General features: G+C 41.6%; 2 protein-coding genes across 6 annotated transcripts in view; both read right to left on the bottom strand.

The window, feature by feature from the left end:
* Positions 1-640, bottom strand: part of LOC148370973 (protein spire homolog 1-like) — a 28,716-nt gene extending 28,076 nt beyond the window's left edge. For 2 of the 5 annotated variants that reach the window (XM_088328809.1, XM_088328810.1), the window contains exon 1: positions 122-636. In XM_088328809.1, coding sequence (XP_088184935.1) covers positions 122-479 — 358 coding nt within the window. In that variant the 5' untranslated portion in view covers positions 480-636. Of the gene's footprint in view, positions 1-121 lie in introns of all 5 variants that reach the window. The other 3 variants (XM_088328808.1, XM_088328812.1, XM_088328807.1) reach the window with 3 other exon arrangements.
* A 1,076-nt stretch (positions 641-1,716) lies between these two features.
* LOC148370972 (uncharacterized) lies at positions 1,717-12,225 on the bottom strand. Its single transcript, XM_088328805.1, has 3 exons — positions 11,866-12,225; positions 10,010-10,116; positions 1,717-4,585 (listed from the first exon to the last, which is right to left on the bottom strand). Exons 1-3 carry the CDS (start codon positions 11,993-11,995, stop codon positions 4,481-4,483), a joined length of 342 nt encoding a protein of 113 aa, XP_088184931.1. The 5' UTR covers positions 11,996-12,225; the 3' UTR covers positions 1,717-4,480.
* Between the last annotated feature and the right edge of the window lie 1,127 nt (positions 12,226-13,352).

The following is a 13,352-nucleotide window of genomic DNA, read 5'->3' as shown; positions in this document are numbered from 1 at the left end:
AGCGCAAATCCCACTAAAACATAAAATACCTGCCTAAACAACAAAATACTGCCTTTAAAACCACATTTTAAACAAATCGACGTCAACGTGCGCCACATCAACATTTTATTTTGAAACATACCTGTGGTGCGTTCAAAGCGCAGCGTGACGGTGCCGTCTCGACCGATCTTCACGTCCCCGGCTCCCTCAATCCTCCGCGGCGAGTCTTCGGCGCCGCCCCCAGAGCTCTTGGAGCCCTTGCGCCGGGGTCGCCTCGCTGCTAGCGTACGACAACACTGATAGCACACGGCCCAGGCTTGCTCCTCGTTTATGGGTTGACTGTAGAGCGCGAGAATGTCCGCCAAGGAAACGTCCATTTTGTCCGTCGGCGCCTCAGCGGTAAGCGCCGTGTCCATGTTGACGCTGAAGGCGGCGGCGAAGTCGAGGGGGACACTCGGTGAACTCAATATGCTCTCGTTGCTATCCGTTTTATGGGCCATAACAGATGGTTGTTATTTCAGAGGCATTTTAAAAATAAAAATTGGGAGACGAAAAAGGCGTTTCAGAACGGTGCGTTGTTTCGCAGCTGTCAGTAGTTGAACGAATGAGCGAATGTGATGCACCGACTGCGGCGCATTAATTCAAGCCAGTTGGCAGTATTCCGCACGGTCTTAGTGCCTGAATTTTGATACGCTCAGCCCACAAAAAACGGAAATGGAAAAATCCGTTCCTGTTTAGTATACTTTCGGCAATAAATAATTTTACACGCGTCTAACACTCATCAAAACTTGACACAAAAAAAAACAGTTCAGCGACCAGTAACGTTTAAAAAAAAGAAAAAAACAAAAACAGCGAATTATCTTTCGTTTATGTTGAAATATAACCGGATTATGTTAGTCCAAAACTCATGTGCTGACAACACACAAGTTTTTTGAAAATGTTTATGGGCTCTCTGTGCGCATCGGTTACTTCCGAAAATTATTACAGTGTTCAAATAACATATAAATATGTAAATAATGGAAAAAATACTTGAATAAATAAGGGAAGCGAAGTTTTTAATAAAGAACCTTTTAAAATATAGAGGGAAGATTACGTTTGTATATTTAAAAAACGCGAATATTCTTTTTAAATAACGATTTAAAACAGATTGCTACTTCTTGTTGCTATCCAACAAACATCAAGAATCGTTTTAAAACATAAATGATATTAGTTGGAATGGGTTATTCCCAGTTCTTGTGAACAGTAATGTGATTTTTTTAAAAAAAATCTTACTATAGTAGTCAACCTATGAATCCTCACCCAAGTAATGCTTTTTTAATCATTTAAAAGCATCAATTTGATTTGCATACGAGACAGAGTGCATCATCGACCACACCCAGGTGCATTACAGAAATACTGTGTATGATGGACAAAACATACCACAAAACAGTTGCCAACATGCACACCCGATAGAATTGTTATCATAAAGAATACTCTTCATATATAGTATTCTGAAAATATATGGAGACAGCAATAATAACCATGATGTGAAGTGACTATGCACCCATTGAACCTATGTACATATCATGAGGTGTTTATGATATGGAAATACACAGGAGATCTAGTTGTGAATGTGCTTAATTGCTGTTGAGATTGTCATGATTGTTTTCTGTTTTTAGTGTCAATAAATTTGTTCAAACCAAAAACCCTAGATGTTGTAACAAAAAAAAAAAAAAAAAAAAATGATAAATAGGCACATGGTGCTTCCTATTCCTTGTCGGACATGTTGCACGAACATTGTTTTTTCTACTTTTTTATTTTTATCTTCCCATGTTCAAAATTACTTTTCATTTATTCATTATTACTTTGAGTGTATGGAAATACAGTATACATTCTTATTTTTGTAGAATTGTGCATACAAATTACAGGGATGTTCGATACCACATTTTTCAGTCCGATACGTAGCTTGCAAGGTAGTGACCGACACTGTTATGGATATAATATGTATACAAAGAATCCCGTCCCTTTGCAAAAATACTTTTAAATTGTAATGTAATAATTTTCTCTATACTTACATTGACTGCTACTTATCATTCCTCAAAATTGTGGTTCTTGATTTGGCCACTAGAGGGCAGCAGATACTGACATCTTCCAATGTTAGAAAAGCAGCTACAGTACGTTAAAAATGCTGGTTTTGGCACTGGTACATATGACATGTGTACAAATACCTTAAAGGGACAGTGTGTAGTGTTTAGTACCCCATAGTGGGCCAAAAAACCTTCATACATTAAAAAAAAACATTGAATTGACTTGAATGATAGACAAGAATACATGAACTACAATACCAATATATTGTTTTATACATATTCATAGGTAGGGTTTCTTTTACCTGGCAGAATCCATACCTAGTAGTCACTGCCATATTTTCTGGCATCTTGCTACTACGCTGTGTTTGTTTTTCGTTCACACTAGACAGTACCATACCTGTCAATCTCCACGACTCCATGCCCGTACAAACGGTCGTATTTTCCCGTACAAAATACAAAATAATCGTACTTTTTTTTTTTCAGATTGATGCATGATGGGAAATCCCCAGGCGGCAGACGCATGCGATTGAAAAATTCGCGTTTTTTTGTTCAGATTTCCTTGTACGTCGTACTCGTCTTGAAATGCATTAAAAAATCGTACTTTGTACGGCAAAACCGTACAGGTTGACAGGTATGCAATACAGTGCTATCTAGTAGTCAAATATTACATACATGTACCTTTAAAAAGAGGCCAGCATCGGCACCTATAGAGTGCTTCGAGGTCCTAAGATTACCCACAATGCATTGCTGGCGCCCATTTTGGAAGTCCACAAAGCTTTTCACTTCATTGTTATTGTTCAGCGAACCAGTTAGATTCTACATTGTAATGCCGAATACGTGCGTTATTGTTGGCTGTTGTGGCCGAGGGGAAAAGGGTGGGAAGGGCTTCTTTAGACTTCCGAAGTGTGTTTACGATCAGGGGATTGAAGCTCAGGAGAAAAGTGAACGGCGAAGACGAATGTGGCTGGCAGCTATCAACCGGTCGAATTTGCCAAACCTTGACTGTGTTCGTGTTTGTTCTGACCACTTTCTGACAGGTAAATTGAATTGTTTATGATGTAGAAATAAATTTTAAAAAGGTTATGGGACATGTGTACTTCATGACAACAGCTCGACGACCCCAAACTACTTTTATAACATATATGTGAGGTATTTCGCCGAAAACGACATTTAAAAACCGAACAAAACTCCGTTTCTCATTCAAACACTATTTTGGTGGAGAAATTCAACGCGGTTTCAGGGAAAGAGAGTCTCCTTTCCTCAGTCAACTCGCGTCAATAGAGGATTTAAAGCCCCCGAAAGCTAAGCTAACTTAGCCACCGGTGCACCGTTCGGAGAAGCGTTGCCTTTCCCGGGTTGTTCAACATAGAACAAAAGGGAAGCAACATGAGAACAACATTCCCCTAAACCTGCAACACAGTTGCAATGGGCACACAGAATCGATGATGACTTGTCAACAATGATCCATGGTTGTAAACTTGGCTGAGACAAACTCTGAGAATGTAGAACTTTCCCTTTCACAGTCTTGTTTTCATAACCTTCGCTTGTGTGCACAGACACATCCCGAACTCAACCAGACACAAATCTGTCGTAGGCTTCCATACTTTTGTAATTTTGAAAATCCTTCAGTTCACAAAAGGGACTTGGGTGGAAAATAAGATAGTTAACAAGTTCGATGTAAGTCACACATGGCAACAAATCGGGATCAGACTTCCAGTCCTTGTTTTTAATTTTGAAGGTATCCAATTTTCCACCATGCTTGCTTGTCTAAACTCTCCACGTAGTTTTCCATAGTGTTGATGGACAAAATCCGTACACAAACGAAGCTAGTTGAGTAAATAAATAGACAAACTGAGTAAATATTTGCTCCTCTCGCTATCACCGCTTGTAATCGACAGACTTCCAAGATGGCGGCACGAAGCCGTGTTACTATTTTTAGCACAAAGCGCGGAGCCCTCTACTGTATACTCATATCTGTCACGGCCCCAAGCACAAATACCTTAAAAACGGTTAGTATCAGCACCAATACAGATGTTTATATCCGTACTTACTTCTCCCTACAAATTATTATTCAGTGTGGAAGGTTTTTTTTATTTCCAACACTCCAATTACCAAAATACACACAAACACACTACGAGTTCGTTTGGATGAAACGTAGGCACATGCGGGTGTTTTTTTTATGACTTTCTACGAAAAAAAAGAGAAAAAACAGCACTTCTGGTTTGTCTTGAAAAATGATCCAAGTCATGTGACGCAACGGGAAAAAAAACAAACTTAGCGATGTAGCACAGTGGTCCGCTCGCTAACGCCAGCTTTGCTTTGGCATGCGATGGCAGGGGGTGGAGAAGATGCAGCATTGCGATGTCCAGGGCTCTCCGGCTCCCCATTGTGACTCTCCCAAGGAATGCAGCCGGCGGGTCTCGGTCGTGTCTTGTTCACGTCTCGTCGCAGGCTTTTGAGCCCTCCGCCTTGGAATGAGAGTCTTTGCTCAAAGCGCTGTTCTCCTGGGTTGTTTTCCGCTTGGAGTCGCGGCCTGCTTGCTGGGAAATTCAGTAAAAATGGAGTTCAGAATGTATGAGCTTTTAAGAGACAATGTGTTTAATAATGTAGTTCAAAGAAAAAAACATCAACTTGCATTTTTTAATGGATACATTTTCTAAATTTGTTGGTGTACGAGTGTCTGTAAAAGAGGTGTTGCTAGAAGGTACAGTGAATGGTTTTAAAATATATATTTTTAGCTTTTTACCAGTATATCAATATTAAGTATATTGATAGGTTGGTCGTTTTGGTTGTAATATTTCTCAGAATTCACTGTGTGAATATAACTTGTTTTTATATTCCTAAATATAAAAACAATCTTTCACACACACACACACACACACACACACACACACACACACACACACACACACACACACACACACACACACACACACACACACACGAAGTAACATTTCAATAATCAGTCTAATTGCATCTCTTGTACGTTTATCAGTCTTGTACTCTTTTATTTTGAAGTCGCATTTCCGGTGTATTTTTCTGTTTCCTGTGGGAATAAAGTTATCTACACACACGGGAGGGGGCAGTGCTGCCGAGGTCCTGGCCCGGATGGGCCACCGGACAGTGCTCTCCCGCTTGGGAATTTTATTTACCTTAATGCTTGTTTTTATTTGAGTAATTCTGTCAACATAGAGTTTATATAAGTTTTAACTTTAACAATATTTACAGGGTGGCATGGCTGCTGGGTGTTTAGCACCCAGCCCCACAATGCGGAGGCCCAGGGTTCGATTCCGGCTGCCGCGGCCTCACCATGCGGAGTTTGCATGTTCTTTCTGTGCCTGCGTGGGATTCCTCCGGGTACTCCGGTTTCCTCCCATGTTCCAATGGATAATTGGCCAGTCCAAGTTGTCCGTAGGTGTGAGGATAAGCGGCGCAAAAAAGAGATGGATAGTATAGGTAAAACCTTAATTTAATTGGATTTCAGTTAGTACGTGGCTATATGCGATGTAGGCTTATGCGCAACTCTATCTGGTACTTACAGTCACTTTGGTTTTCCTGGTCATTTGTTCTTTGAAAAAGGCGTTAAACTACACAATCCTTTCATTAAATACATTTGAGAAGTGGAGTTTTATCTTGATTTGCGTCGCAGCTGAGAACAAGTGATCTAGAACCTGCTGCATCGGTCAAGATTTTCAGACAGGGAACTGTCAACTGGGCATTTTGTTATATCCTTCATTTTATGTTGCTGATGAGTTTTTCTTTGCTCTCATAGAGATTTCAGATGAGGGAATGGAGTAATGGTGGTCTGTGCAGCCTTTTGAGACGTTATGTGATTAAGGGCTATAGAAATAGACATGACTTGACATAACATGAGCCTCACCTAGTGGGAGCTGACATAATTGTCAGCTATCTTGCTACTACAGGTACCCAAGATTATTTGTTCAGTCTTTATGTGGGCCTGGAGAGGGATGGGCGGCCCCAGGCTGCACTTGTCCAAGACACACCACAGAAAATGGTGCCCCTATGACCCGTTTGGTTAAGGGATCCACCCAACCAACTTTATTTTGCCCTGCTTGGGTGAAAAATGACCCACAATGGATAATTACAACGCTAGTTTGGTCAAATTGACCTACTAAAGCAGGGGTGGCAAACGCGTGGCTCTAGAGACATCCAACATGGCGGCGTGCATGGATGCTGCGGCTAGTTGCTCTCCAGCTAATCTTCTGTTTATTACCGTTCTCTTGTATTTTTTGCTTTGTTTCCTGGACACATGCATGACCAATAATACTTATAGTCGGGAGGAACTTATTCAATTGGGTGGGCGTCTAAATTTCGACTTTCGGGCACTTTTTATACCACCTTTGATATCCCGAACGAGGTATAAAGCGATCCGGGATCTCCGTGGTCGGCAACCCCACTTACGAAGCGATGGAGACGGCGTAAAGACCGAAAACAGAAGCGGGGTGGTCGCGCTGGGAAGTGTTTGAAGCTAAAGGAGCTACATCGGCGAAACGGCAGAGAAGGACACGAAGATGTGCCTAATTCTACCATTATTTCTTCATCGATTTTGCGGGTCAACCGAGGCCTGAAATTTAACGCACCCGAACGGCGACATCTTGTGACAATCTCTACAAAGACTTCAGATAAGTTAAACGATTCAGCAAAGCTAAAATTTGGTCTTTTAAATATTAGATCACTTGCTCATAAAGCTTTACTTGTTGATAATATTATTCGTGATTACAAACTTAACTTGATTGGTCTATGTGAAACTTGGTCGAGACTGGATGAGTTTTTACCGTTAAATGAGGCTTCTCCTCAAGACTACGTGAGCAGTCATGTAGCACGCTCTTTGAAGAAGGTTGGCGGTGTCGCGCTAATTTCTGAAAAATACTCAAACCTACTCCTCGTACCTCTAATAATTATAAGGCGTTTGAAGCTCTTATTATGTGGTCCTCCCTATTGTCAATTTATGTAGTAACTATTTATCGCGCACCAGGATCATACAAAGTTTTCTTAGATTAATTCTCTAAACTTTTGTCTGACCTAGTAACCTATGCAGACAAAATTATAATTATGGGGGACTTTAACATTCATATGAACTCCTCACTCAGTTCACTTACTGTTGCGTTTTGGTCTCTAATTAATACATTTGGCTTTAATCAACTGGTTGATTTGCCAACTCATAAAGATGGAAACACGCTAGACTTGGTTCTGACTCGAGGAGTTTCAACCTCAAACATGACGGTGTTACCGTGTACTACTGTTATTTCTGATCATTATTTAGTTACATTTGAGGTGCTAGCTAAATGCAGTATTAAAAAAGCTGAAGGTTTTAGTGGACGCAATATAAGCAGTGGCACAGTTTCTGAGCTCTCTGATCTTCTTTCAGGAGCAGTTGCGTCCTTTCCTTCATACAAAGGCTCTATCGACTCACTCATGAATTAGTTTAATGCTACCCTGGCTAGTGTCCTGGATTCAGTAGCGCCCATCCGGCTTAAATCACGACCTAAAAGACGCACGCCTTGGTTTACTGATGAAACTAGATCCCTTAAACAAGAATGCAGGAAATCTGAAAGAAAATGGCGCACTACCAAGCTTGAGGTTTTCCATCAAACCTGGTGTGACAGCCTGTTAAAGTATAAAGCAGCCCTTGTCTCTGCAAAATCAGCCTACCTTTCGAAGATGATTGCGTCACAAAAGAATAACCCCAAAATCCTTTTCGACACTGTAGCATCGCTAACAAGGCAACAGATTATCCCAGATAGTTCTACCCATTCAGCCCATGACTTTATGGTCTTCTTTAATAAATGCATACAGAAAGAAATTTCTAAAGACAGTGTTAATACATTATATATTAAAGGGCTGAAATCTATAGATGCACGACATGGTGGCTGTCCAGGGAATTTGTCCCGATTTAGTGATCTTTCACTCGAGAATCTTAAACAGGTGGTGAATACGGCCAAACCGACGACTTGCCTGTTTGACCCGCTTCCGGGTTCGCTTATTAAAGGTCTTTTTGGGGTCCTTGGACCTTCAGTTCTAAATATTATAAACATATCACTCTCCTCAGGTGTACTTCCAGAGGCTTTTAAGTCCGCTGTTATTAAAGATACACTGAAACGACCCAACCTTGATCCAGAAATCTTATATAATTATAGACCTGTGTCAAACCTACCGTTTCTTTCTAAAGGACTTGAAAAAGTGGTGGCACAACAGCTGAATGATTTTATATCCGAGAACAATCTTTTTGAATCAATGCAATCAGGATTCAGGGCTAACCACTCTACTGAGACAGCTCTGATTAAGGTAACCAATGATCTTCTACTGGCTATGGACTCTGGCGCTTCATCACTTTTGCTGCTGCTGGACCTTAGTGCTGCTTTTAAAACAGTGGTCCATAATATCTTACTAGAACGGTTGGAAAAATGGATTGGTCTCTCAGGAACCGTCCTCTCGCACTGTGTTAAATATGGCGAAATGACATCTGAGCCCTTTAGTGTTACCTATGGTGTTCCGCAGGGTTCAGTACTTGTCCCCCTTCTTTTCAGCATTTACATGCTTCCATTAGGTGATATTATTCACAAGTATAATATCAGTTTCCATTGCTATGCAGATGACACTCAACTATATCTTCCGTTGAAGGAATCTGCCACATTAAATTGTGGAAATTTGGAGTCTTGCCTCACTGAGATAAAATAATGGATGTCACTCAACTTCTTGCGCCTTAACTCTGAAAAGACCGTAATGTTAGTTATTGGTCCATCTAAATGCCGTGACTTATTCTCAAAAACTGCTGTGAACACTGACAAATGTCACATCACACCGAGTGACTCAGTTAAAAATTTAGGTGTCATATTTTACCCCGATCTGTCCTTTCAAACACACGTGAAGAAGATTACTAGACCCGCCTTCTTCTATCTTCGCAACATTGCTAAAATTTGTCCTATGCTGTCTCAGTCGGATGCGGAGATTATAATTCACGCGTTTGTTACCTCCCGTCTCGACTACTGTAATGCACTACTCTCCGGTCTCCCGAAGTCCAGAATCAAGAGTCTTCAGCTAGTACAAAATGCTGCAGCGAGGCTATTAACTAGGACAAGAAAGTTCGATCACATTACGCAGATTTTAGCTAACCTACATTGGCTCCCTGTTAGCCTAAGATGTGATTTCAAGGTTCTCTTTGTATTATACAAAATCATACATGAACTTTCTCCCTCATATCTTTCAGATTTGATTTCCCCATATGTTCCGGTCCGAAGCCTTCGTTCTGAAAGCGCTGGTATACTGGTGATCCCAAGAGCCTAAAAGTGTTCCGCAGGTTCGAGAGCGTTCTGTGGAATGCTCTCCCTCTGTACTATTTGTAATTGCAACATCCATTGCAGCCTGGTCATCCTGAAAAGGGGATTACCACATGTGCGGTCCCTTCTCAAGGTTTCTTCATTTTCCTCATGTTGAGGTTTTTGAGTTTTTCCTTGCCCTCATGTTGGTTTAAGATCAGGGGATGGTGTAATAATAATCTGAAATAGTCTGTGCAATAACCTGTGCCGCCCTTTAAGACCCTTTGTGATTAGGGGCTATACAAATAAAAATGACTTTACTTGACTAGAGCCGCATGCAGCTCTTGGCCAAATAGAATGCGGCTCTTTGCCTAATCATATTTTCTATATACTGTGGCTCTTTGACTTGTTTCATGTTTAGTTTTTTTTGTGGGTGTACAATCCATATACGATGTAAACGGGCCGTTACTGTTGTTTTTGTTTTCCTGTTCATAAAAGCACAATTGTCAAGCTGTGGCCTGCCACCAGAGGGCACTAAGCCGGTGGGAGTGGCCAAACTGCACTGTTTTTTTTCTTTGTTTGGACATGTTGTTACTCTGTTACTTTAGATCTGGGTTTTGTTATTGAGCATATTTTTTGAGCATGCCGGCCTGGTTTCCTTTGGAAACTTATTTTTAAAAAAATTACCTCGCTAAAGGAGCGCCTGGGCCTCCTATGGTGGTTGCAGCCAGCACCGGCGGGATTTCCAAGGCCCTGCTTTCCGCATTGCGTGCCTGTGGTCACCATCCTCTTACCTGCAAACCAGGATATTTTCTTTAAAGTCTTTTTTTTACAGGTTTACACATTTATTAATGGCAATAACAGAGCTAAAATTAATTCTAGAAAAACATCGAAAAAAGATTTACCTAAAGAGACAGAGTGTATTATTTAGCACCTCCTTGTTCTAAAGTAGGGGCTTCAAACAGGCGGTCCGCGGGCCAGATCAGGCCCGCTAAGGGATTGAATCCGGCCCGCGAGACAACGCTCAGAGAAGCGCAAGAGAAAAACAAGCTGCAGGTTGAAATATATCCACTTGTTGTTGCCAGAGCCAGGTGCCTCTCATAAATGGTGTACTTGTATTTCTCTTTCCTTCTCTTTCTCTCCCTCCCATTTTCTCTCACTCTCTATCTCTCTCTCTTTCACTCTCTTTTTCTCATTCTCTCTGCGTCTTTTTACCTTCTTTTGCGTTCTTCCCTTTTTCTTTTTCTCTCTCTTGCTTCCCCTTCTCTCTCTCTCTTTCTATTTCTCTTTGGATTTCATTCTCTCTTTGTTTCCCCCTCTCACTATTTCTCTTTTTTTCTCTTTTGTCAATCACGCGCTCTCTCTCTCTCTCCCTCCCACCCTCTCTACTTTTCTCTCCCTCTCTTGTTTACTTCTCTAATCTACAAGATATAGAGAGAATGTTTGTTCTATCGTGTGACCCCCCCAGAGTTAAAATGAGTTTGACACCCCTGTTCTAGAGCAAAACTTCATTCATTAAAAAAACTATATTTACTGAAATAATAAAACCACCATTTAAACATGTATTTTAAAATACTCTTAGGTCTAGAAAGTAGCATTTATTTGGCATAACTTGAGCCTCACTTAGGCAACAATGATGTCAGGTTGCTCTATCATGCTGCTACAGGTGCCACAGCCAATAACTCGGAAAAGGCTAAATAAAGAAGATTTTGGGGTCACTTGGAGTCACCGTAGTGAGTATTCTTTGTTGTAAATTGTATAATAATAATAATAATAAATAATACGACTAATAGTCGAATAATACACACGGTCCCTTTCATATGCATTTCTAAACATCTATTTCTCAATTGTTGCCATGTGTCTCAACAAGTCTGCTTATGGTGCTGACACTGCTTTCTGGTGGCTTTACTGTGCAATTGCATTTTTTCCCCACTCGTAATTAACAGGGTAGGTGTTACAGTATTAGTTTGGACAGCATTGTCTCAAGGTTTCTTCATCTTCTTTATGCTGAGGTTTTTGGGTATTTCTCTTGTCCTCGTGTAGGTTTGAGATCAGGGGATGCTGTAATTGTAGTCCGTACATCTCTTTGAGACTTCTTATGTTTAGGGGCGTCACAAATGAACATGACTTGAAATGACTATCTATTACAGTAAAATGAATTGTAAGTATTATTTGTATTTTCTGCCTTAAATTAGCAGTTAAAAACCTTTGAAATGACCAAAGTACAAGACTAATTTCAAGTATGTTTTTATTTTTTATAGTTGTATTGTAATTGCATTGCTGGCAAAATTATATGAAGAAAAAAATTTGCTTTTGGTCACTTTGAGTCCTTGTAGTCTGGATTCTTCCTCTTTTTAGCACACAATTTCTGTTTCGCGACACAATACAGCAACATCTAGTCGTCGATAAATATACACTGTCCCTTTAAATCGGTCAAAGGAAAATGGGCAAGAGTAACCTGTATGGCAGGAGGCCTTATTTTGCACACCTGGTTTCGTTCTTTCTTCCTTTTTTTTTAAAACGAGTCAGGGCGTCGTTCTTACTGTTGGCGGCCGACAGAGGAGACTCCACGTCGGTGTTGGTGAGCCACGTCGACTCGGTCTCGCGTGTCCAGCTCTCGTGGTACCTCGGCTCAATGATCGCATCCGCCCTGCTCCCCCCGCAGCCCATCATCCCACAGGTGGAGGCAGCCTCCGTGGAGGCCTACTCACCTCCTCGCGCCCGTTCTCCTTCCGCGGCTTCCACGCTTCATGTCCACGCCACGGACACGCCAACACGCTCCGTCGTCACCCGTGGAACGCTGAGCTGATTTTTTGCTGTGGTACGGGTCCCTCAGTTTACATCGGCTGACCCGCCTGACCACAACTGCGTGCGTCATGGGAGAGGGCGGGGGCGAGGAGAGGCGGGGCCGTGAGGAGCTGATGACCCTGATTGGATAGTTTGTCGATGGCGTCAAAATTGACGCCTTGATACTTTAGGGACATAAGGAAATACGAAGAATGTTAAATGTGTTCAAATAATTGACTCAACTGGTATTTGTTAACCAAGTGCTAGAAATTTCCTTAAAATAATTCACAGGATTTACACCACCAGAGTGCATATTGCCAAAAGGATTAAGAGGGAAATTGATGTTACATGTACACCTTGTTCTACGAACCCTGAAACTGCAACACATTTTTTTTGGCACTGCCTCTTAAAAAATACATAAATACAATTTTGGTTCTGAACTTTTTAATGTTATTGCTGATAAGATTGACAATGGGTTTTGAATTATTTTGGAAAAATTGTTTGGAATCGATCAACTGATCTATTGATCAATCTATCTATCTATCTATCTATCTATCTATCTATCTATCTATCTATCTATCTATCTATCTATCTATCTATCTATCTATCTGTCTGTCTGTCTGTCTGTCTGTCTGTCTGTCTGTCTGTCTGTCTGTCCGTCCGTCCGTCCGTCCGTCCGTCCGTCCGTCCGTCCGTCCGTCCGTCCGTCCGTCCGTCCGTGTCTATCTACTCATTTGGATCACCTCATTTGGCGCCAGCCGCTGCGGGCTACCTGATTGGTTCCCTGTCCTTTTTTAAGCCCAGTCCTGTCACTCTCCGGTTGTCAGTCCGTTAGCAAACCTCTGTTGTTACAAGGCAAGCATTTTGACGCTAACTCCCGGCTGTCCTGTTTTTGCACCTGGTTTTTCCACCCGTCCGTTCCTGATCTCCCCGTTTGTCTCTGGCTCTGACCTGTTTTTGATTCTGACTACGTTTGCTCTCCCGTCCCGGCTTACGACCCATTTTTATCCCGACCACGTTTTTGCTCCCCTGTCCAACAACCTGTTTTTTCCGTCCTTGACACCCCCATCTCCCACTACGGAAGATCCACTTCCGTATTCGAGTCACAATCCGATTGCATGAGCGACTCGCTTCCCGCGTCCAGCGAGCACCGATGCCCTTCTTCTTTCTATCAATAAACTTGTGGCTATTGCTATGCATTTGGGTCCTGATTCAATTCTGGTCGTGACTATCTATCTATCTA

This window comes from Urocampus carinirostris, chromosome 2 (genome assembly GCF_059441175.1).
Source record: "Urocampus carinirostris isolate Australia breed hairy pipefish chromosome 2, RoL_Ucar_1.0, whole genome shotgun sequence".
Taxonomy (NCBI): Eukaryota; Metazoa; Chordata; class Actinopteri; order Syngnathiformes; family Syngnathidae; genus Urocampus; species Urocampus carinirostris.
Note: the sequence above shows the minus strand (reverse complement) of the source record. Positions and strands in the feature narration are given on the sequence as shown.